The following is a 22,403-nucleotide window of genomic DNA, read 5'->3' as shown; positions in this document are numbered from 1 at the left end:
CACACACACACACACACACACACACACACACACACACACACACATACACGTGCGCGCAATTTATTATGCAAATGTGATACAACAGTACTGGGATACATTTTATTTAGATGTGTGTAGGCTATAACATGGCTATAACAGGTCTTGAAGACAACATGAACTTGAAAGTGAACCACACAGTGGCTCATTTGCAAGCACAGCCAAAGTTTAATGTGCAGCCTGTTAGTGGTGGGGAAAAATAGCTATTATGTTAAAATATCAAAACAATAACAGTAGCCTAAATCATAATGGCCTAATCTCTGGTTTTGAATCAGGCAATCTCCAGACAGCTTCAGTGGTCTGTTGGGGTCCTTTCCCATGCATGCAGCAGTGCTGAGGAGGATTGTCAGCCAACATGCCGACTGTCGGTGTAAACAGGGATCTTTTGTTCCACGCATTGGGCAAAACATATAGTAAGTCCGTTTAACAGAATGTAGAAATAATAAAGTTCCGTTTTCTGATTATAGTAATTTCATTTGCCGCGGGAAAGCTGCCGCGGAACTTGGCCAGCTCGTTAGCATGCTAGTTGGCTAAATATAGCAGCTGCCCATGAATGGATGAGCTTAGCTAGCTGTCTTGAAGCAGTAGTGATTAAAAACTAGGTTAAACTAAATTATGTCATTGTGACAGTAAATCACAACGGTTACATTAATTCACCCAGTTTTACTCAATGGTGTGCTCTTGTAACCGTGACTTTGATCGCAGAGTAAAACTTTGCAAACTGTACTTGGAATATCTGCCAAGAAGGATGCTTTAGGGGTGATTGCATCATTATCTGACTCTTGTAAATTAATATTACAGATCACGAATCACACCAGATCACAAACTAACACTGGTTTATATAAGGCTATGTGACATTTTTTCCCTTTTACTCTATTTAGCTGATGAAGAGTTTGATGAGCTGTGCTTTGAGTTTGGCCTGGAGCTGGATGAAATAGTAAGTGAACGCGTCTCTGTATGATAGCTCCGTCTTATTATTGCTATTAATATTTAGTGCCCTGTTAGTAAAGATAGGTTGTTGTTGTTGTTGTTATATATACACTATAGTAATACTAGCCGCTATTTGCAACACTAGATCTTTTTTTATAATGGGTTGTGTGCTAGAGTGCTAGAGTTGCAAATTGCAATATCCTCTAGTCTATTGACATCCCATTGATCCAAATTGCATTTGCGATCTGCTTGCATTAAACGACGTTAAACTCACCACCATTGCAGCTGTAGGGAAAGTATCCTCTTTCAAACTAAAACTAAAAATCCACCGTAGATGTAAGCACAAGTGATTAGACTTGCTGGGCATTTCTGCCTGACGCACCTTCGACTGAGCTATATTCCATGCTGTGATATTTTGAGTGGTGCAACCACCAACCACTCCAAATAACAGCAATGTTGGTTCACCTACCTATGTGAAGTTAATATATAATAAATAAATAGTACCAGTAGGGGGTGCCAGAAACAGAGAGAGGGATAGTTGCCTGCTAATGAGAGAGCGAGAGAGAGGTGGGGGGGTGTGATTTTTTGTGTGTTGGAGTTTGGAAGCACTCGTTTTTATTAACGGTTCGTGCTGCTGCCTCCATTATGTGAAAGTTCGAAACAGGCGGGTTCGCAGGGCCGTTCAGTTACTTCGACAAGCGCTTCCAAACTCCAACAGCATGGAATTTCTTGAAAAAGAATCATGCGCACATAATAAATTGACAGAAAGTAGCTCATACCATGTCTACTGTGGATTTTTATGAAACAAACGCTTCGCAGTTTGAAAGAGGATAATTCAAGCTTTCCCTACAGCTGCAATGTTGGTGAGCTCTTTAGAAAACAGAAAATGCACTTTCAGGTCAGGACAACAGTTTCATACTTGTGAGGATAAACAAGTGAAATTAGAAGTGACGATGACACAGAAAATATTACACATTTGAAACTCTCTGATATGGTGAAATTTGCAACCCAAAGTCATTTTCTGTTTATTAGAGTTAGAGAGACGGGAGACCTCTGTTACCAAACAAACACTAAAACTGAATATTGAGCTTTGACTTTTTAATAAACATTTAGTTTTAACAAAAAAAAACACTTAGACTTACCTTTAACAGTATTAAGATGATTTCTGAACTTCCTGTAGCTAAAATGTATAATAATTAATGAGTTAATTTAACGCTGAGAGTGTACAAATGGAACAAAATGGAATTGTAAGGGTCCATTTGGTTCCATTTGTACACTCTCAGTTAAATGAACTGAGGATTTAATTTCACTGCATGCATGTGGTCACCTCACTGGTTAGGGTCACTGTGACTGTGACACTGTCCCTTTGTTGTCAGAGGAGCACACTGACAGTGGAACGACCTGCCTGAGAGGAGCACACACTTGTAAATCAGTGTTTACTTTATAATACTCATTTTGTCAAAATCTGATACAAATACAAACAGATTTCTTCTTCTAAACTGGTTCGTGGGCCCACTACTAGGCAGTAGGCAACCTGGCCTGGTGGAGCATTTTATAACTTTCGCCCTTATGAAGACCTCTGAGGTCGAAACATATTGCTGGTTTTTAGCTACTTTATTTTCGATAAATGCTCTATATTCTATTACTGTTTTTTACGAGCTTAAGTTAAAACCAGGGGGGCAGTCAGACATATATTTCGTGAAGCCACTAAGGAAATCGGGACTTCCTGAAAGTTCATATAATGGCCTGTTGTGGCGCTGTCATTGGGCCCAAAAAACCCCATATCGCCATAGAGGCCCATGTATTTGGGCCCAACTTCACCTAGACTGTATTACCTTAATAAACATGGTCATGAATACTTTCTGCTTCCAGTCACTAGTTTAAAGTCTCATTTCTCATGTCATAATATTCTTTTTGGAAAATTATGGTCCCATTTATAAAAAAAATTACCATAAAGTTGCGTATGTTCTGAGGGGCGTGGCTACCGTTACAGTCTATGATCGGGAGCCACCCCCCATTGAGTCAAAATAAAAACCAACGAAGAGTAAGGGGGGGAAGTCCCGCCTCGTTGTCTGGGCCAGCCAATGGCCAGCTGGGCCCAAACGGAGCCAGCCAATGGCCAGCTGGGCCCAAACGGATCTAGAAATATGGCGACTTACAGTGCAAGGAATTACAGGCTTCATTTTACGTCCATGTTAGACCCAGGGTTATATTTATACCCAGTCCATATTTTTTACAGTCTATGGTTAAAACATAATGTTACGTGAGCCCGATTATCATATTGGATCAAACAAGACAGAGCCGACGGCTGTCCGTGTGCTGCTCTGCAGAATATGATATTAAATCTGAATGGGGTACTTTTATTTAGAATAATTATCGTATATATTTATGTTTATTGTATGGGAAAAGTAGGGATGTTTCTTCTGTAGATAGAGAAAATACACTGATTTAGTCAAAATGCTTCCAGATGAAAAATAGGGCTTGGTTAAAAATGTTAATCGAATTAATTAGAGGCTTTGTAATTAATACATCTAAATTTATCACATTTTAATCACATATCAATATTCAACCTGGGAACAGGTTTCAAATGGATTTTGTTATTTTGGTATACCAGTGAATCAATGAATAGTGACTACAGTAGCCTATAAAACTTTGGTGTAGGCTACTTGATCAAGACCAACAGATAAACGTGCAGCAATGCAGGTAGTCTATGAATATGAATACTCAAATGTCTATTACATGGGTGGCATGAGAAGACAAATAAAAACTACTTTATTAGGGGGAACACTAAGACGAAGGAATACAATCAATAAAAACTGTGGAATGGGAGCGTTTTGGGGTGTGCATTCCACAGTGTTGGGGCAGCAATTCCAGAACAATCGGAGCATTAGAAAACATCTGTTGCTTCAGAGGTTATATACCAACATATTATTTAATGTCGATGCCAGCTAGCAAGCCTAGCATGGAAGCTAACGTTAAACGTTGGTGTAGTGTAGCCCCATGTCCATATGGAACTTTTCTGTAGCACACAACCATGGTTTTATCCACTCTTCCAACCGATAGTTTTTAAATCTAAATCTACTTGATTCCTTTGGGTGAATGGTAGTGTGTGCGTTGTTGTTGTTGTCAACTTGTCTGACGGCACTGGAAAAAGTCTTTGCAGCGCTGCTAGTCTCATGCTGCTCCTCACTGCACACGATATGCACATTTTCAGTGTAAAAACTCCTCTAGTCCCGAAATCTAAGTCCCAAATAGATATTTTACAGTCCCCGGGACGTCGGGACACCGTAAATCTCGAGCCCTGCCACTAACCCGGAGCCGGAGGACCAGTGTCAAATTTTCCATATTGTCATTTGTCATCTTTTAATAATTCTCTTGTCTTACTCTTCTAACTTTGTTAATGTAATTTGGTCTGTAATTTCCTGGATCAATCACAACACTGTTATATATGATAACATAATATATCGACCCTGCTGGCTCAACCAGTTGGTATGCATTCCACCTAAGCACAGATTTAATTACGGTGTGCTGCTCTGCTCAAATTCGGTTTATGACTTGTGCCATGTTATCCTTTCTCTCTGCCAACAGTTTTCCTGTCTCTGGTTTTCTGTCTAATTAAGCAGAAACGCCTCAAGACACATTTTCTGGAAAGAGAATATCTAATATCAACATGCCACATACTGTATTGCCTAAATATTCATATGTCTTACCTCAACACAGACCTCTGAGAAGGAGTTAATAAGCCGCGAGCAGGGCGGATCCAAGGCGTCAGAGGCATCTGATGTCATTCTGTACAAGATTGATGTGCCGGCTAACCGCTATGACTTGTTGTGTCTGGAGGGCCTGGTCCGTGGACTGCAGGTCTTCAAGGACAAGTGAGTTGGACTTTGTTTAGAGTTGTGCGGTACGCTTTATTTTTGGGGCTCGTCATTGTAATACTTGATGCTTGAATGTTGCTTTTGTGGCTGTACTGATGTTGTGTCTGTGTTCCAGGATGGAGGCCCCTCGCTACAGGCGTGTGAGGCCAGCCAGCGGAGAGCCCCAGAGGCTGATCATCTCTCAGGAGGTGGGTGGAAAACTTGGCAATCTACTCTTTTACTTGACAAACAAAGGCTTTATGTCCAGTGGTTCCCAAACTTATGTCCAAGGACTCCCGTAACTCTTGAGTGTGTACAGGAACCTCTCTCTGTAATTCTCCAATCTGTTAATACATCTTTCAATCAATCAATCCCTCTGCTATGTAGAGCTACATAGCCCATAGCTGGCGTAGTAGGGGCCATAAGGGGCTGCTGACGTTCGTCAATCTGAGAAACTAGGCGTTCAAAGACACACCAACAAACTTGTCTGTCTGTGTGTGTTTGTGTGTGTGTGTGTGTGTGTGTGTGTCAGTGTCAAAGTTTTAAAGTTTTCTCATGCCCCCGGACCCCATGTAAAGCAATTGATTATACCAAAATCAAATTGGAAAAAAATAAATAAATCACACCTGTGTGAAGTGAGGGGCGCTCACTTCGCATTATCTAACGTTTGGATAGTTGGTGTCAAGGTGACTTATGTTTGCTCAGTAGTTGCTGATGTCTGCTCAGGAGGTTTGAGTGTTTGCTGAGATCGAAATAATTTGAGGGAACATCGACTGTACGTAACGTATGTTTATTTATATGGTATGTTATAAGGCATCCATATGTAATATGGATGGATGGATTGTTTGTAACCTCCTTCAGTGCCACCTAGTGGCCACCAGTTTAGGCTCTGAGTGCCAGACCTCCCATTATAAAAAGAAATAGGGCGTTTTTTTTTTGTATACGTCTATACGGGCATGGCATCCAGTGCATAGCGTTTTTAGATACGGGATGACGTCCCTGGCACTTAACCGTCTTCCTGCCATTGCCGAAGCCCTTCGGCAATCAAAGCCTCAATTTGATAATACACCTTGCTGCCATTGCCGTAGCCCTTCGGCAATTATACTTTTATAGTGCATATGATCGATCGAGCCATAATGCTACTCACGTTAGCCGGTTAGCTAGCAATGTTGTTAGCACTGCACTGGATCGTTCAGATTAGATCGCGGTCGCCATAAGAATCCATTCTATCCGTTTCTTTCAATCGCCTGTATCTCCTATTCCTTGTCCCAGATGGCATTTTTGGTCAAACCAGCGTTTCTTTGACGGCACAGAGCCGACGTTGTGCAGTGCTATATGTACCGGCATTGATTCGATTATGTAAACAAAGGTTGTCTTGGCAACGTAAAGCTGGCAGGGATAAGCTCACTTCCGGTTGAGGCAAAATGTGGCTTTTCAAAATAAGAGCTCAAATTAAAAAAATGCTGGCATGAATTAGGTCCTAATTTCTCAATAAATGGCAGCAGTAAAAGGGTTAATGTCAGTTGTTTTCTTTTCTTTTTTTATAATATGTCATATAATCCCATATGGGATGGGCCAAAATGGTGGCATGACCCGGAAATACAAATTTCATTAATTAATTAATTCATATAGACATGTAAGGGTTCCCTGGACCACGCTTGAGAGCCACTGCTTTATATAAAGCATATTACTGGTATGCCATATGCAATATATTAGCCAGCTGTAAGGCAGCTCATATTTTGTTAGCTGGTTAGAATCTGGGTCACTTCCATATGTAGCTGAGGTCCTAATTGAGCTGTCCTGTGTGTGCCTGTGCAGACAGCAGCAGTGCGACCCCATGCTGTGGCAGCTGTGTTGAGGGACATTACCTTCACCCAGGAGCGATATGACAGTTTCATCGAACTCCAGGACAAACTCCACCAGAACATCTGCAGGTCGGACATGATACCTCTACATCACCATCACCTTTGCATGCTAGTAAAATCCTCAGACCCTCAGTCCTCCTTTTTACACTCTCAGAGTTAAATGAACACTTTTTTTGTTTCTTTACCCCTGTGGCCCCCAACACAACTCTGAGTCTCAACACATGCCTATTATGGATGTGATGGGATTTCCCTTTGGTATGAAGTCTTGTGGAATGTGGTTTGTGAAAAGGATGTGATCATGACCATTTCCTGAATGCTACCAAAGTGTTTTTCCTTTTCAAACCAGTACAAACATAGACATGGAGCCCTAAAATATTCTAAATAAAGGGGTTTCTTAAGTTCCGTTTGCTTGACTGGACATTTACATCATGTCCATTTAGCTATCCAAAGTCAGTTTAGAGTCCATTAGATATCATCTTGAGAAAATGGAATCCATATTTGTTCCTTTTATCATGTTTGCGTTAACTGAGATATTTTGAACTCCTAAATGGCTTCCAGGAAAAGGGCATTGGTGGCCATTGGAACCCATGACCTGGACACCATCTCAGGCCCCTTCACCTACACAGCTAAACCCCCTGGTGACATCTGCTTCAAACCTCTTAACCAGACCAAGGAGTACACTGCCACAGAACTCATGAGCCTCTATAAGGTAACCAGCAATTGGTTCTCTGTCCGTAAGATGAACATTAATTTGACAGGAAGAGGTAACTATTGCGGATAGTGGTACTAACTCAAAGGTGTGGTCTGTATGCATGTGTGTTCATACAGACAGACAGCCACTTGAGACACTATCTTCACATCATTGAAGATAAACCAGTGTACCCAGTCATCTATGACAGCAACGGTGTTGTTCTGTCCATGCCACCCATCATAAACGGTGAATACTGTGGTTTTCATGTCTATTTTCACCTCCCTCTCTGTCAAACTACGGCATACACATCTCACATACCTCTCAATATAAAGAGAGTGATTATTTACAATAGACTGCTCTTGTACAGATGAAACAATTGATCTGAAAATGTATCTGCTTATATTTTAGAAATCAAATCATTGGTTTTATATTATGAGAAATTCACATTTCTTTCTGAATACTTTTTCCATTATTATAAAAAATAATGTTTTTTACTGCTTTTTTAATGGGCCTTACCATCATTTTGTACTTCATTGCCTTGTTTTCCTGCCCGGTTTATGTGAAAAATCTTCCTCATTGATAAAATATAGCCATTTAGCAGAGACTCTTATCCAGAGTGAAGTACAAGATCAGAGTAAATGCATGAATCCTGGTCAACAAACGACATGCTAAATGGTGACCTGAAGTAGACTGCAATGACATGCACTACTTAACAACAACAGACAGATGAAACGACTATGAAAATAATTGTGTGGTCATTGATAGTTCTTTGTTTTTGTTTTTTTGCAGGGGATCATTCCAAAATTTCCCTGAAGACCAAAAATGTCTTCATCGAGTGCACGGCCACAGACCTCACCAAGGTATGACTCTGGAATGCATGACACAATGCCTCCGATACTGTACTGTTAAAAATGAGTACTGTTAAAAATACTGTACTGGACTAAAATGAGCATGTTTCTTTCCAGGCAAAGATTGTTCTTGACATGATGGTGACCATGTTCAGCCAGTACTGTTCATTGCCTTTCATGTGAGTTCTAAACAACAGACACAACATATTTGTGTTACTCTTCTCTTCCACAGAATGAGACTGTAAAGTTGATATTCTGTTCTGTCACTGTATAACTACATTTGTCGCTGGGTTCTGTCTCTTTAATATGTATATATGCCTCTTTATCTATTCTATTTCTCTCTTTCAGTGTAGAGGAGGCGGAGGTGGTGTACCCAGACGGCAGAATCTGCATGTACCCGGTAGTGTATTTAAATCACTCACTAACTATGCTGCATGTGTTGCACATGTTTTACGTTTCACATCAAATCAAAATGTATTTCTGTAAGTGCATAATAACAGTCAATATACATTTAAATGATTGAGCCTTGAGTTTATCATGCAATAATAATTAAGCAATAATTAATTACAATTAAGCAATAATAAAAATGAACCATTATACAAAATTAAGTAGTATTGTAGTGACCATTTAAAAATATTTTCTAGACTTAACAGTAACGAGACTAGAATCTGAGGGCAGATGAGGGACAAGTCACGCTGTTCCAATCTCGATTCAAAAATGAAACTGGGTTCTTTGTGTTTATATGGTATAGACTACTTTATCTGGTCCACTACTACCAGTGTGAACTGTAAACCTCTGACCAACTTAGTCTTGCTCATGAGTGTTAATTCAGTTGATTTCCCCAATGCATGTGCTTATGTAATAAATGCACCAAGTCTCTATACGTCTGTAATCCACGTAACTCGAGAACCTTTCGCCCCACCGACTTCAAATTCGGCACATGCGTTAACTTACACACCACGTCTTTAATCTATGTAACTCGAGAACCGTTCGCCCCGCCGACTTCAAATTCGACACATGTTCCACACCCCCACAGGGAGTGCGTGTCCACTGTACGCTGTCCGGTTTTGAGTCGGTCGGACCCACGGTTGTCCAGAACCTCTGGACAGGACACCTGCCAAGGCTCCATATTTGGAGCTGGCTTGTTCTGACATCACTCCATATTTGGGCATGCCTGACACAGAACTCCATATATAGGAATAAAGAGACACAGAGTGACGGATACATAAAAGGGACACAGGCAGATGGGTGGAACGGGTACTCTGACACAGGTACAACATGTGCATAGCTGGGTGGGGCATGGAGTTCCAACTTCCATCGTTAACGACTCTGTGCTCTACAGCCGGGCACCAGTCTAGTTTAAATAAAATCACGGGTGCATATCCATTGATTAGCTAGTTCTTTCCGCAGCTCTGTGGTCTGATGCTGCCTTCTACTAGGACGTGAAGGTGGCTTGACTGTTGTGCCTTCCTTCACGCCGAAGGTATCCTGACATGCCTGATACACAAGTTGCACCAAGGTCTTCATCTTGGTTGCATCTCCTTTCAGGATGTTGTCCAGAGTGATACTCATATCTTCATCCAATTGCCGCCATCTGCTGTCTGTTGCTGGTGGTAGATTCAGCTGAGCTTTCCTCTCGAAGCCCTCCAACCTCTCAGATTCACCCTCTATTGTGCTCTGAACTGGTTCAGCAGGGAGCTCTGGGGCACTGTGGTTTACCTCCTAGCCCTGGTCCTCCATCGACTGACAAGCAATGCTAGTAAACTCATGGGTCTCTGGGTCATAACAGGTGCTTTGCGTTATATAATGTTGTTGAATTAATTTGAATTGCCTTCCAATCACCATTAAAACATGTAAGAGGAATTGACTTGGAGTTTTTGCCACCGGCTACTGGCTAGTCTCTCGTTTAGGTCGCTCTGGTAAAAAGCTGTCTTACAACCCTAAAAGAAGAGTTTTCAACATTATATGAAATTATATTTCAGCTTAATTACTAATTAGTTTAGCAGACTTTGTCCGAAAACTGAGAGCAGGGTAAAAAAGAAAGAAGAGAGAACGCATAAAATAAGAATTTATTAATCATAATTGAGAGTGAAATTTGAAATTAATTTGTGATTGATTTGAAGTCATATCGCCCATGCATATAATGTATAGATCCAGTGACAGGCCTGCTGTTTTTGTTTTGATGTGTGTGCTTGCTTTCAAGCAGCACTAGCTGCTTGTTATCTATATCGACTGCTAATCCGTGTCGGATTTCACCTCACAGATCAATACAGTTGTATCTTGTTTAGTCAGCCTCCAGTGTCTCTTTCCTGGTGTAGAAGAACAAGAAGTCCTCATGATTCTCTGGTCATTTCATTGTGATTGTAGGAGCTGGCCTACAGGAAGCAGAGACTGTCCAGTGACTACATCAACCGTAAAGTTGGCATCAGGTCAGTGAAGCTAAGTGAGATTGAAGTGGTTAAGATTTTTGCAAGAACATGCAGGGTGCATGTGCTGTTCTTGGATAGAATCCTACAAGAGCCTTTCTATTGCCGCCTCTCTATAGTCACATTATCACATAATACAATTACAATTCTCTTAGGAAATCACTCAAACTATGCAGTATATTTGCAATAGAACTTCTAATTTACTTATTAGAGTATTAATCTTAGAATTTGAACAGGAATTAGATGCATGTGGTTCTGTGCTCCTCAGTGAGTCAACAGAGCGGATTGCCCAGCTGCTGACCAGGATGTGTCTGAGCTCCCAGGTCACGGGGGTGGGGGATGAAATTGAGGTGGAGATACCCCCCACACGCCCTGATGTCATCCACGCCTGTGACATCATGGAGGATGCCGCCACGGCTTACGGCTTTAACAACATTCCACGCACAACACCGCGCACCTACACCGTGGCCAATCAGGTACCTGGATTTCTGTTGTTTTGTCAGACCCTGTGGCCTGACTGACTGACTGACTTGACTACAAACGTAACGTGTTACGTAATACAACTAGTTTTTGCAGTAACTAATAACGTAACTAGTTACCTTTTCCCATTCAGTAACGCCGTTATATATCTATAATTGGTAGGGCATTGGTCACTGTTGGGCATACAGTGATTATGACGTTATGTAGGAAATCAAAGGAAGGTTAATACGTACCTGAAATACGCATGTCACTTATCATACATGTCTGTTCTCACAGTTTCCTCTGAATAAGCTGACGGAGCTGTTGAGGCAGGACCTGGCTGCTGCTGGCTACACAGAGGCCCTCACCTTTGCTCTGGTAAGGGATGCTCCAAACTGCATGTTCTCACTCTCACACCCAGGAGATGTGCCTCCACTGACACAATGAGTCATCTGTCCATCCTCTCTATGTCTAGTGTTCCCAAGAAGACATAGCAGACAAGCTGGGCAAGAAGCTCTCTGAGACCAGGGCTGCTCACATCGCCAACCCCAAGACTGCAGAGTTTCAGGTCTGATACCGAATCCCCACCTGCGTTTTACATGAAACGTTTTATTCCACTGAAGAATAAAAATGTGACCTGGAACCACCTCCATCAGCATTAACTGGTCCATATAATAGAAATGTCATTCGGGTTGGAATATCTCAGCGTAGCTCTCTAGTTTGTTCAAGACAACTCGCACTTAACTGCATTGGAGCTCTCACAGGCAGATCCCAATACATAATATTAAAATCTATATTTAATCCATGTGTGCAGTTGCACATGTTTTGATATGGGGTTTATTGTGGGCTCATGAAAATAAAAAGGAGTCCCACACACACTGACTTCACCTCTGCATTGACATAATAAAAAAATAAGACCTTTCTCAAGTGCATTATGTGCTCGCCTTCTCTTGTTTAATAACTGCAGGAGTAGTATATTCTGATCAAACTGTTGTAGTAGAAAGCACAGCATTAAACCCATAATGGTGTCCAGCACTCAAAGTTAGTTCAAAGGTTAGCCTGTAGTAGAAGGTAGGAGTCAAGTGCTTGATTTGCTGTTTCATAATGTCAGAACCCTTTCTGATTACTGTGTGGGGCATGTAAACAGGTCACCTTATCTAATCGTTTTATTTATTTAAATGCTTAAGTGGGAATCAATCGGACCGATTACATTTGACTCTTGTAACCCTAGCTACTGAGTACGCTTGACAAACTTCCTTTGGAGGTCTCTATGGAAAGACGTTAATTAGTGAGTAGATGTACTGTGAAGGATTGGTTACTACTGTATGAACCTCTAAAATGTCAACACTTCCATTATTCTGTAGTGTGTATTTCAGTGGTCTTTCAGTGGTTTTTCATCAATGCCTCGTCTCCTAATCCAGGGCGCTCTCCGTGGTTTTGATCTGATGGATATACTAGCGCTTCATTTCTGCTCCTCATCCGCCTCTGAGGAGTAAAAGCGCTTCAGAGTAAAAGCGGCCATGTCTTTCCGGCACCCCAGAGCTCCTATTTTGAAGGAATCCCAGGAATGATTGTGTTAATATTGGATTCATGTCAAAAGTGTATTTTCAGACAGTTTTAAACCCTCAATATTTCGCCGGCTCTGTACTTGATCTGCTCTTTTTACCTTTACACCAACTCTCTGAAAATATCAAATCTACAAGCTTACAAAGCCTTGCAGCGCAAGGCATTGTACATTATTGTTAAAAAAATAATAAAGTATGGTACATTTTTTGTTAACCAGAATGGTCTCTTTTTCACATTTTCACCACCAGAGTGAGCCGTTTGTCCTCCTGTCTGACATACTGACTCTCAAATGTGGTCCTGTATGTAATGTCAGTACAATGTCTGTCCACCAGGTGGCGCGCACCACCCTATTGCCTGGCCTACTGAAGACTGTGGCAGCCAACAGGCAGATGCCTCTACCCCTCAGGTTGTTTGAGATCTCTGATGTAGTACTGAAGGATGACAGCAAAGGTGTGTATGTGTGATGCTAGTTTGTGTGGGAGTTAATTAAAATAAATTGTTTCTGTCACTTAATTTAAAACACATGGATTGCCATGCTCTAACCATTTGCCTATTTTGGGCATGTCATCAGAGGCGAACTTATTCCAACATTTGCAAAATAGCTAATCGACAAGCTGTCAGCACGTCGCAATGCATTGAGAGTTGTTTTCGAAATACAGATTGTGAGGTTGTAGATGTTCTGACATTGAAAAACCTGTTCCTCTGCAAGATGATGGCAAGCACACATTTGGGCCCTCATTTATCAACCGTGCGTACGCCAAAATATGGGTGCACGCCGAAATTACCGCCATTTTCGGCATTTACCATTTCCGCCAAAGCTTGAAATTGAACTTGACAAAGTTCAAAACTCACGTCTGGTCGGGAGCTGTCGTACGCTTTGTCCTCACCTGTTTTTCTGTTGTAGAACAGCGGAGCAGCATTGTTTGACCAGCTGAGAGGCTGTCACAGGCATCTAAACATATGTTTTCACTCCTAAAATGTTAATATAAAACGGTATGTGTAGCCTATATACATGTAAAAAGAAAAAGAGAGATTTCCAACTTTACAAGTAATTAAAATCTCGCAATTAAAAACATAACATGTTTACAATGTATTAGTTTGAGCTTAATCAAACAGTGCTTTACTGGCGTTGTTATGCGAGCGCACTTGTGAGATGATTTGGGAGCGCATGCGGTGATGCGGCATCACTGTCTGTGATATTATAAAAAAAAAGGCATAAATGGACTGCACGCCTTTATTTCCAAGTGACAATGATAAGCATACAGCTTGCCTATTTGCAATTGTAGCAGGCTATAGGCGTAAGGGGCTTAATCATTCACCATTTAAATAAGTGCTTTGACAGTTCAGATAAAAAGCGAGATAATTTTCGGGGGTCGGGAGGACGTGACCGTGGCGTGCGTCGCCAACACATACCAGCACACATGCAAGCGGCAAGCCTTCATCCATATGTTTATGATTCGTTCATCAATGATCAAATCACTACATAAACGTTGATTATGACTGCCTTGACGACATGATAGCCTATCTCTCATGCAGGCATCACTCACCCACAGGACTTATCACAGCAGTGCGCAGTCTCACGCCTTCGCCGTGCACTGCGCACGAATGGGTAAGATTAATATAGGCCAGCCTACAAACGTATTCCATTCATGGCGATGCGATGTCGATGTGTCATGTAGGTGCGTGCGTGCATGGACATGACAGCAAGTCAAGCGAGGTGAGAGGGAAACAGACAGGGTAGGCCTACAACTTTATTTAATTCATGCAGGTGTTCGTTCTTTATTTATTTAACAACACACCAGTTAGTTGGGCTTGCAAGTTGTGCGTGCGTGTGTGCGTCTGTTTGTGTGTGTATGAGAGAGGGGGGTGAGGCGGGCAGCAAGGCACGGGAGAAACCTTTTTTTTTTCCTGTAACCATGGTTTCCAGGTCGTATTCCAGTTGTTCATGTCGCAAAAACGAGGGCGAGGCTTGATTTCATAGGGCGTGCCAGATAGATTTCAGCCGTCACATTTATTAACGTCAGAACGAAATTAAGGAAGGATCAGCTGTTTGCGATCACTTTATAAATGCCGTGGCGACGTGGGTGTACTACGAAACCCACACTCGAATTTGGGGCAGATTTTACACTCGATTGATAAATGAGGGCCTCGATCTTTGCTGAATATTGCTTACACACCGTGTCCTTCCGCTCACCCCTGCTCCCTCTCTCCCTCCTCCAGACGTAGGGGCCAGGAACAGCCGGCGTCTGTGCGCCATCTACTACAAGAGCTCAGGCTTCGAGATGATCCTCGGCCTGCTGGACCGCGTCATGCAGCTGTTGGACGTGAAGCGAGCGCGAGGAGAAGGCTACCACATCCAAGCTGCAGACGGTGAGAGGTCCCCAGGGAGAGGGAGAGCAGCCAGATAAGTAGGGCTGTGAGACAGTTTATATTTAGTACTCTTGCGTCTCTTGGCAAATATCCTCAAAGGATGGATCTCCCCGGGATAAGGAAAATCCCAGAGCCAGATAATTTTTAAACACTATCTTTTTGAAAAGTAACCTTATCTCTGTTAATTTATCATATGAAATGCATACAAAAAACAACAGTAACAGTTATAGTATGAACAATGAGTATGACAATACACAGAAACATTTCCCCCCAGTTTATGACATTCTCTTTCTTCTGATATCTCAGAATCGTCCTCACCGGTGGTCTTAATCATGTCTTATGGTCAGTGAGCAGTGTAGACTAGCAGTCATATAGGATGAGCTCATCCTACTGTATATGAGTAATGAGTATGGCCGCAGGGTGTAGTTTTGCAGGGCACTACTGCGTTCAAAATAATAAGTTGTTCCTGGAACTAGGTCAAGTTCCTGCAGTGGTCCCAAGAGATACACATAACAAGGTTTATTTGTCACTACTAATACAGCTACAAGCAGCGAAATGCAAGTGTGGTAATAGCAACAGCTAAATAACAATAAAGATCTAAATACAGTTAAAGCCCCATTAGGAATGTCTATAGCAGCAGTATGGGATGGTGGTAGCTTAGTGTCTTTGATTTAGTATGTGCATTAAGGCATAGAGAAACAGATCTGGGTCAAATGAGTTTAAGAGTCATTTTCTGCATGCCCATCCAACCTATAAATAGATGGGCATTGATCTAATACCTCTTGTGAGGTCACATGAGCATAAACATCAATACTACAAACCCCAGCCTGAGATGGCCTCCCCACTGTAAAATACTCTCTACATGTGGGCTTGTTGGTTGTCAGCTATCGCTGCAGACCACAGCACCTCAGGAGGTTGAATGAGGCATCATGAAGGAGCTGGTTTACCCAAGCTGAAATAGAACAAAATAAACATTAAGTCAACTAACTAAGTAAATAAATCCAAATGAAAACTATTTTTCATCTTAAAACTGAGAAAAGTGCAATAACCCTGCTGATTTAAAAAGAGCCTGATCAGTGCCTTTCCATGAATGAAGACGAGACAAAACAAATAGAGAGGCTTGGTCTCTTAAAGCTTTACTCTTCACTGCAGTAAGTTGTTTTAGATTTTTCATTGTCTCCCGCTGAGACAAATAAAGGGAAGCTCCGCACACTCAGCTCTGCGCACAATCAATGTATTTATTTAGCAAGCTTTCGGTCTACTGACCTTCTTCAGGCATTCTTCATTGTCTCCCGCTAAAAGCTCATTGCCAATGCCAACATGTTAACAGCTTTATGTTTGGTTTGTTTTGTACTTCGTCGTACGATGAATTGTGAAAATAGATGGACTCTTGTGGGTTTCATAAATAATTTTAGGTTTTGGACTTAAATGATTTTCTCTCTCATCCCCCCACACTCCTTTCACAGCCTACCTCACATACTTTCTCTTTCTCCTCATACATACAATATGTTCTGGTCCCCCTTCTCTCTCTCCTTGTCTATCTGTCTTTCTCTCTGTCTGTCTGTCTTTCCCTTCCTCCAAGGTCACACCACAGTGACAGGATATCTATGTGTCTCTGCTGGCCCAATCAGACAGGAGACAAATCAATGGGCTCAAGTATCATTGAGGGGGAGAGAGAGATGACGGAGGGAAGCTAAGCGAGAGGAGAGAAAGCTGTGGGGGCAGAGAGCAAGAGAGAATGGTTGTGATGGAGGGAGAGACAGATGGGAGGAAGAGGCAAATGAAAGAAAGAAATATATATATATATATATATATATATATATATATATAGAGAGAGAGAGAGAGAGAGAGAGAGAGGGGGGAGAGAGAGAGGGGGAGAGAGAGGGAGAATGGTGAATGCATGTGATGTTTGCAGTGGGGGAGAGAGAGTGAGTCATATCACCTGCTGCCTTGTTTCTCACAAACACCGACTGTCTCACTCACATAAAGACACTGTCTCTCTCTCTCAATTCAATTATTTTTGTAACATGCAACATTGTAGGCAAATTACTTTAAATCTTCTGCTTTTGCTTTTAAAACATGCATTCATGTATTAGTACACATTGCTGTACATGTCGGGGACCTCTTTGTGGCCCCTGGAGCAAATTATCAATTTTCTAAAAAGAAGAAATAAATCTCAACAATCTTTTGGGAGCGCTAATGAAAGTTCAGGTATAGTGTATGTGCCATTTGAAACGTGATTACCATAATCACAGTAATATATTAATATTCCATCATATTCAAGGGCTTTTGGAGCCCACACACACACACACACACACACACACACACAAAATCATTCTACAGTTGTGGCCTAATCTAGTTGAATACCCCGGACATGTAGTATAGGGAGTGTTTTTTTATTTTTATTTTTTCATTAGTCATTTCAAACTCTCTTTTGAGTAGTATGTGTCCACTTGGCAGGTGGTTAAAAAGAGCAGCTGAGTTTCCATCTCATCTTGTGTGCAATGGGTAAGCAGTCTTGTCTTCTCTTGGGAGCCAGGCCTGCCTGTAGCGGCCTCCTTCGATGACAAGGCTCTTTACTTACTGTGTCTGTACAGTACAGCCAGTCACAAAGCTGTGTATAATCTCTCTTGTCTCTTATGCAGTATTCCCTCTCCTTTCCATGCATTATTCTAAATCTCCGTCCATATGTCATTGTGCTCTTAACCCCATTACAAGGTCATAACCCCTTCTAAGAGCTCACCTGATTGTCTGTCACACACACACACCTACCTCACCCCCTCAGCATATGTCCAGGGGGGGAGGGGGGTTGTCTGGATATGTACCAGAGAGCGAGTGGATAAGGGAATAGCTGTCAGCTAGTTTTCCTGCCTCCACTCAAGGGGCCGCCTGGGAAGAGCACAGAGGATGGAAGAGAGAGAGAGCGCGAGATAGAGACGGAGGGAAAAGCACGGAGAGCTAAAGACAGCCAGATGAAGAGAGTAGTGGAGAGAGAGGGAAAGACGGAGAGTGAGAGACTCATGGGGATTGGTAGTGGAGGAAGAAGCCACTTAAGCAGCAGATGCCTGCGTTCCACTTAACAAGTGTGTCCAATGCAGGGCCCCGGCCCTTGTGCACTCGGGAGCGAGGCGCTGTGATCAGTTTAATTGGCATAGGTGTTCAGTCAGTGACCTTGGAGGGATGCGCCGGAAGCGACGTGTTGGAGGACACCACTCAATGAGTCGAGAGATGTGGGTGGAAGCGTTTTCATTGACTGAATCCTCACTTCAGAATACCAGGGCTATTTTTATAGTTGCCATGGCACCGCCCTCGCTAAGTACCAGTATGACGTGTGTGGTTGCGCACACAGTCACACACATGGTTTTAATGTATTTAACAGACACACAGCACCAACAAACAAGGCAGGGCAAATGGCAAAGAAAACTTACTTTGTGCCTCACACACTCAAAATACCACCCATGTATTTAGTAAGCCTAGTTATGAGAGAACATTGACACAGCAGGTTCTGGAACCCATTAGCAAGGCAGTGTGGGATGGAGCAGTACACCATGGGAGACTGCCATGTCTGTAGGCGGTACTTGTAGTCATAGCAACTGTGTATCGAGTCGCCCTGACATGTCTGTCCACATTTCTGAAGGTTTTCATGTTCTGTCCTGGAGATAAGATGCCACTCTTATGAGAGTATTTTCCTCTCATTGTTTATCTCTTGTCTGATTCAAGAAATACTTGATAGCTCCCCGGATAGCTCAACATGGCGTTTTCTCATTTTCCCTCCCCCCATTCTGCTTTGTCTGTCAGATGCCACCTTTTTCCCCGGCCGCTGCGCGGACATCTTTGCACACGGAAAGAACATAGGACGCCTTGGGGTGCTCCACCCAGATGTCATCACCCGCTTCGAGCTGACCATGCCCTGCTCTGCCCTGGAGATAGACATCGAACCCTTCCTGTGATGTCACATTCCTTAAACCCCTGCATGTTGAAAATGCACAGCTTAAACGCACAGTTCTCTCCACATTAGTATGTGGTGGTCATTTGAGAATGGAAAATTGATGGACCAATTTATAACATTCTTGTCAAATGTAAAAGTCAGGGGCCAGTATTTAATACCTCAAGAGATGTGGGTGTTTTAATTCAAGTCAGAATATAATAATTATTTAATATTAAAGAAATCGCAAGACCAAGATCATGTTGCATGTTTGTGACGTGGTTGATGTGTGCGCTTATGTCTACTGGAGTGGAGGCTGCTTGTCCTGCCTGGGTGGATAATGCACTTAACACTAGAACACGAAACCCAACTTTTGGCGAACCACTATTTTACCCGTAACCATAATATATTCCATAAAAATATTTCTCATCCAAAATACAGCAAGTACAACAGCAATACATTGAGGTACTCTTCTTTATATTAATTTCAACATGACATTTCATGAAAAATAGATGTAATTGGGGGGCCCTATCATAGGGGGTCAAAATTGGTGTAAATCTGGGAAGAATTCATTTGGGAACTTTGGTCCACCCATTCCTGGGACATGCGGGAATGCTCCAGTGATATTCACCCGAACGCCTGCCTGTAGAGGAAAAAAATGGATGTGGACAGGGAAACAAACCTACCTTCTATATCGTCACTGAGCATAGTGATGGCTTTGTCCAGGTGAAAATCACTCTGTTTAGTGTTCTAGGGTTAAGCACATTGACTTATTCTTTGACTGTTTTGTTGCCTTGGTTCTTCCAGTGGTCTCACTGCCGAATCCCTCCTCACCCATGACGTCCCCATGCACGAGGCCATAAAGCACGAGTTCCTGACGCAAGACGGATCTCTGCCCGCCCCAGTTGCAACTCATTCTGCCAGCACCAAAACGGTCTTTGGCGACCTGAGCACACCTGCTGGTCTCAAAGCCCTCAATGACTTCCTGGCAGATAAAAGTTACATCGAGGGCTTTGTGCTCTCCCAGGCTGACGTGGCGGTGTTCGATGCCGTCCCATCCGTCCCCTCAAAGACACTCTGCCACGTCCTACGTTGGTACAACCACATGTGCTCCTTCCAGAGGGAGAGGGCCAGCCTCCCAGCAGCCAAGAGTCAGTACGTGTTGGGTGGCGAGGCAAAACCCGACTCTGCTGCTCCCGACACTGGTGACGATGACTTCGACCTGTTCGCTTCGGATGAAGAGGAAGAGAGCTCAGAGGCGGCGAGAATCAAGGAGCAGCGCCTGGCCGAGTACGCTGCCAAGAAGTCAAAGAAGCCCGCCCTCATCGCCAAGTCCTCCATCCTGCTGGACGTCAAGCCCTGGGATGACGAGACGGACATGGCTAAGCTAGAGGAGTGCGTCCGCAGCATTAGCATGGACGGGCTGCTGTGGGGGCAGTCCAAGCTGCTGCCTGTGGGTTATGGCATCAAGAAGCTGCAGATAGGCTGCGTGGTGGAGGATGATAAGGTGGGCACAGATCAGCTGGAAGAGGCCATCACTGGCTTCGAGGACTACGTTCAGTCTATGGATGTGGCGGCCTTCAATAAGATCTGAGTCGCCCTCGCTGCAGTAAAGTCATAACGGTGGCAGCTGAGATGTGCAGCCTCGCCAGCCTGGAACTATGACTGGTGTAACATAACATACTGGACAGTGACAGCAACCAAACCTCAGATCGTTTTCCTGACGATTTTCACTTAAAATGTCCAGTGTGGTCAAATGTTTTGATGTGAGCTTTTCTATAGTCAAATAAAGGCATATCTTTTCTGATGAGACTAGGTTTCATCTGTGTAGCATGCTTTTTACAGGTTTTAAAAGGTAGGGTACGTGATTTTCTTTGCTTAAAGGACCTATAACATGAAATTAGTTTTCTATCCCCACAAAAAACCAATGTTGAACAATCAAAACATATGTAGGTGCTTTAATGGAAATTGCTCTCAGGAACAGCTCAACTGATTTTGTCTTTATCGACGTAATATTTGTATAATTCCTCCTCCTTCAGTCTTCAGTTCCAAATTTGCATTTCCGCTTTGTTTACAATGTCCGCCATTGTTGATTTTCCAAGCTGGCATGGAATGGAAACAAGCCTGGTTTTATTTAGCATCAGTATAATGACTCAAATATTAAATAATCTGCATATCAGCACCCCCACCACCTAAGGATATTGTGGTACTGAAGCTAAAACTGCTTTGTCCAGAAAGAAATGACAAGGGCTGGTTTTCCCGAACTTAAGGTTTGTGCTTTCTTTCACCTCCAAGCAGTGATTTACTCTGCAGGCATCCTAGCAATGAAGTCTGACGTGTGCCCCAAGCATTGTAGTCAAACTGGTTCAAATGTTTTTAACCAAACTGGTCTGAGTGGCAGTAAAACCTACAAGTGATAACAATGTCAGAAACCGCTTGGTTTGTGCAAGATCTATAGTGTGAGCTACTTTCATGTTCTACTGGCATGGTGCAGTTTAATTTATTTTTACCACTACCAGAAACTGATCAGGAATTGAGATGCAAAAAAACATGTAATTCAACTACAATTTCATCAAAGCTGTACACATACTTTTATTTAGCTCAGATTGTGAAATTAAGTAAGATTAGTATTTGTCCTGTTTGTTTAATGTTTAAAGAGGAAACGGTCATCCAGGAACCAGCACCAGGTTTATTCTTCAAGGAGTATGAATGTGCACAGCATGTTTAATGGCTTCTGCCCTTTCCATTTTGGCATAGAGTAGCATAGCTTGTATTCATGTGGAAATTGTGGCCTAAGGATGGCACTACATGAAATGCCATGGGGTCACCAAAATCTATAGATTATTCTCTTCAACCTCGGGTTGCACAGCAAATTCCATGGCAATCCAGCTAGCAGTTTCCAAAATAAGCATAAAAGGTTTGGAGATTTGTGTTTAGTAGACTATTTCTCTAACAATTATAGATCAGTGGTTTTCAACCAGTGGTCCTTGAAGGGATTCCGGGTGGTCCCCAGCTAAATGAGTTGGTAACGAAATGGACCCTTGTAGGTCTAACTCTTGAGCGTAAAATGAAACCAAATGGACCCGTACAGGTCCATTTGGTTTCATTTTACACTCAAGAGTTACATTAGTTAAACATCTGCATTAATTAACTTACAAGAAGTCTACACTATTAGAGAATGTAGAAGATGTATTATTTTTATCAACATTTGCCTGTTATCTCTATTAATGGTACCAACATAAATTTATACAAGATGAAATTGTGGACAAAATCTTATCCAATGACACATTTTCAAAGTCTTGGGTCTGAAAGGCTAAATGTCATCAAATGGTCCGTGGCTCAAATGCAGAATAAATAATGGAACTTGATATGAAAGGTTGAAAACCACAATTGATTGAACAGATAAACGATCTACCAGACGCAAATGTCC

At 42.4% G+C, this 22,403-nt stretch overlaps 1 protein-coding gene across 1 annotated transcript; it reads left to right on the top strand.

Annotated features, from left to right (window-relative positions):
* Positions 1 to 338: 338 nt before the first annotated feature.
* Positions 339 to 20,780, top strand: LOC310864954 (phenylalanine--tRNA ligase beta subunit-like). Its single transcript, XM_083773835.1, has 18 exons — positions 339 to 449; positions 918 to 973; positions 4,687 to 4,841; positions 4,960 to 5,032; positions 6,642 to 6,757; positions 7,247 to 7,397; positions 7,517 to 7,625; positions 8,169 to 8,239; positions 8,345 to 8,406; positions 8,576 to 8,627; positions 10,595 to 10,656; positions 10,922 to 11,129; positions 11,410 to 11,490; positions 11,588 to 11,680; positions 13,011 to 13,128; positions 14,899 to 15,048; positions 18,847 to 18,994; positions 19,781 to 20,780. Exons 1-18 carry the CDS (start codon positions 392 to 394, stop codon positions 20,565 to 20,567), a joined length of 2,550 nt encoding a protein of 849 aa, XP_083629961.1. The 5' UTR covers positions 339 to 391; the 3' UTR covers positions 20,568 to 20,780.
* Positions 20,781 to 22,403: the final 1,623 nt, after the last annotated feature.

The sequence above is a fragment of the Protomyctophum parallelum genome (assembly GCF_964188405.1).
Source record: "Protomyctophum parallelum genome assembly, chromosome: 9".
NCBI classification, from domain to species: domain Eukaryota; kingdom Metazoa; phylum Chordata; class Actinopteri; order Myctophiformes; family Myctophidae; genus Protomyctophum; species Protomyctophum parallelum.
Note: the sequence above shows the minus strand (reverse complement) of the source record. Positions and strands in the feature narration are given on the sequence as shown.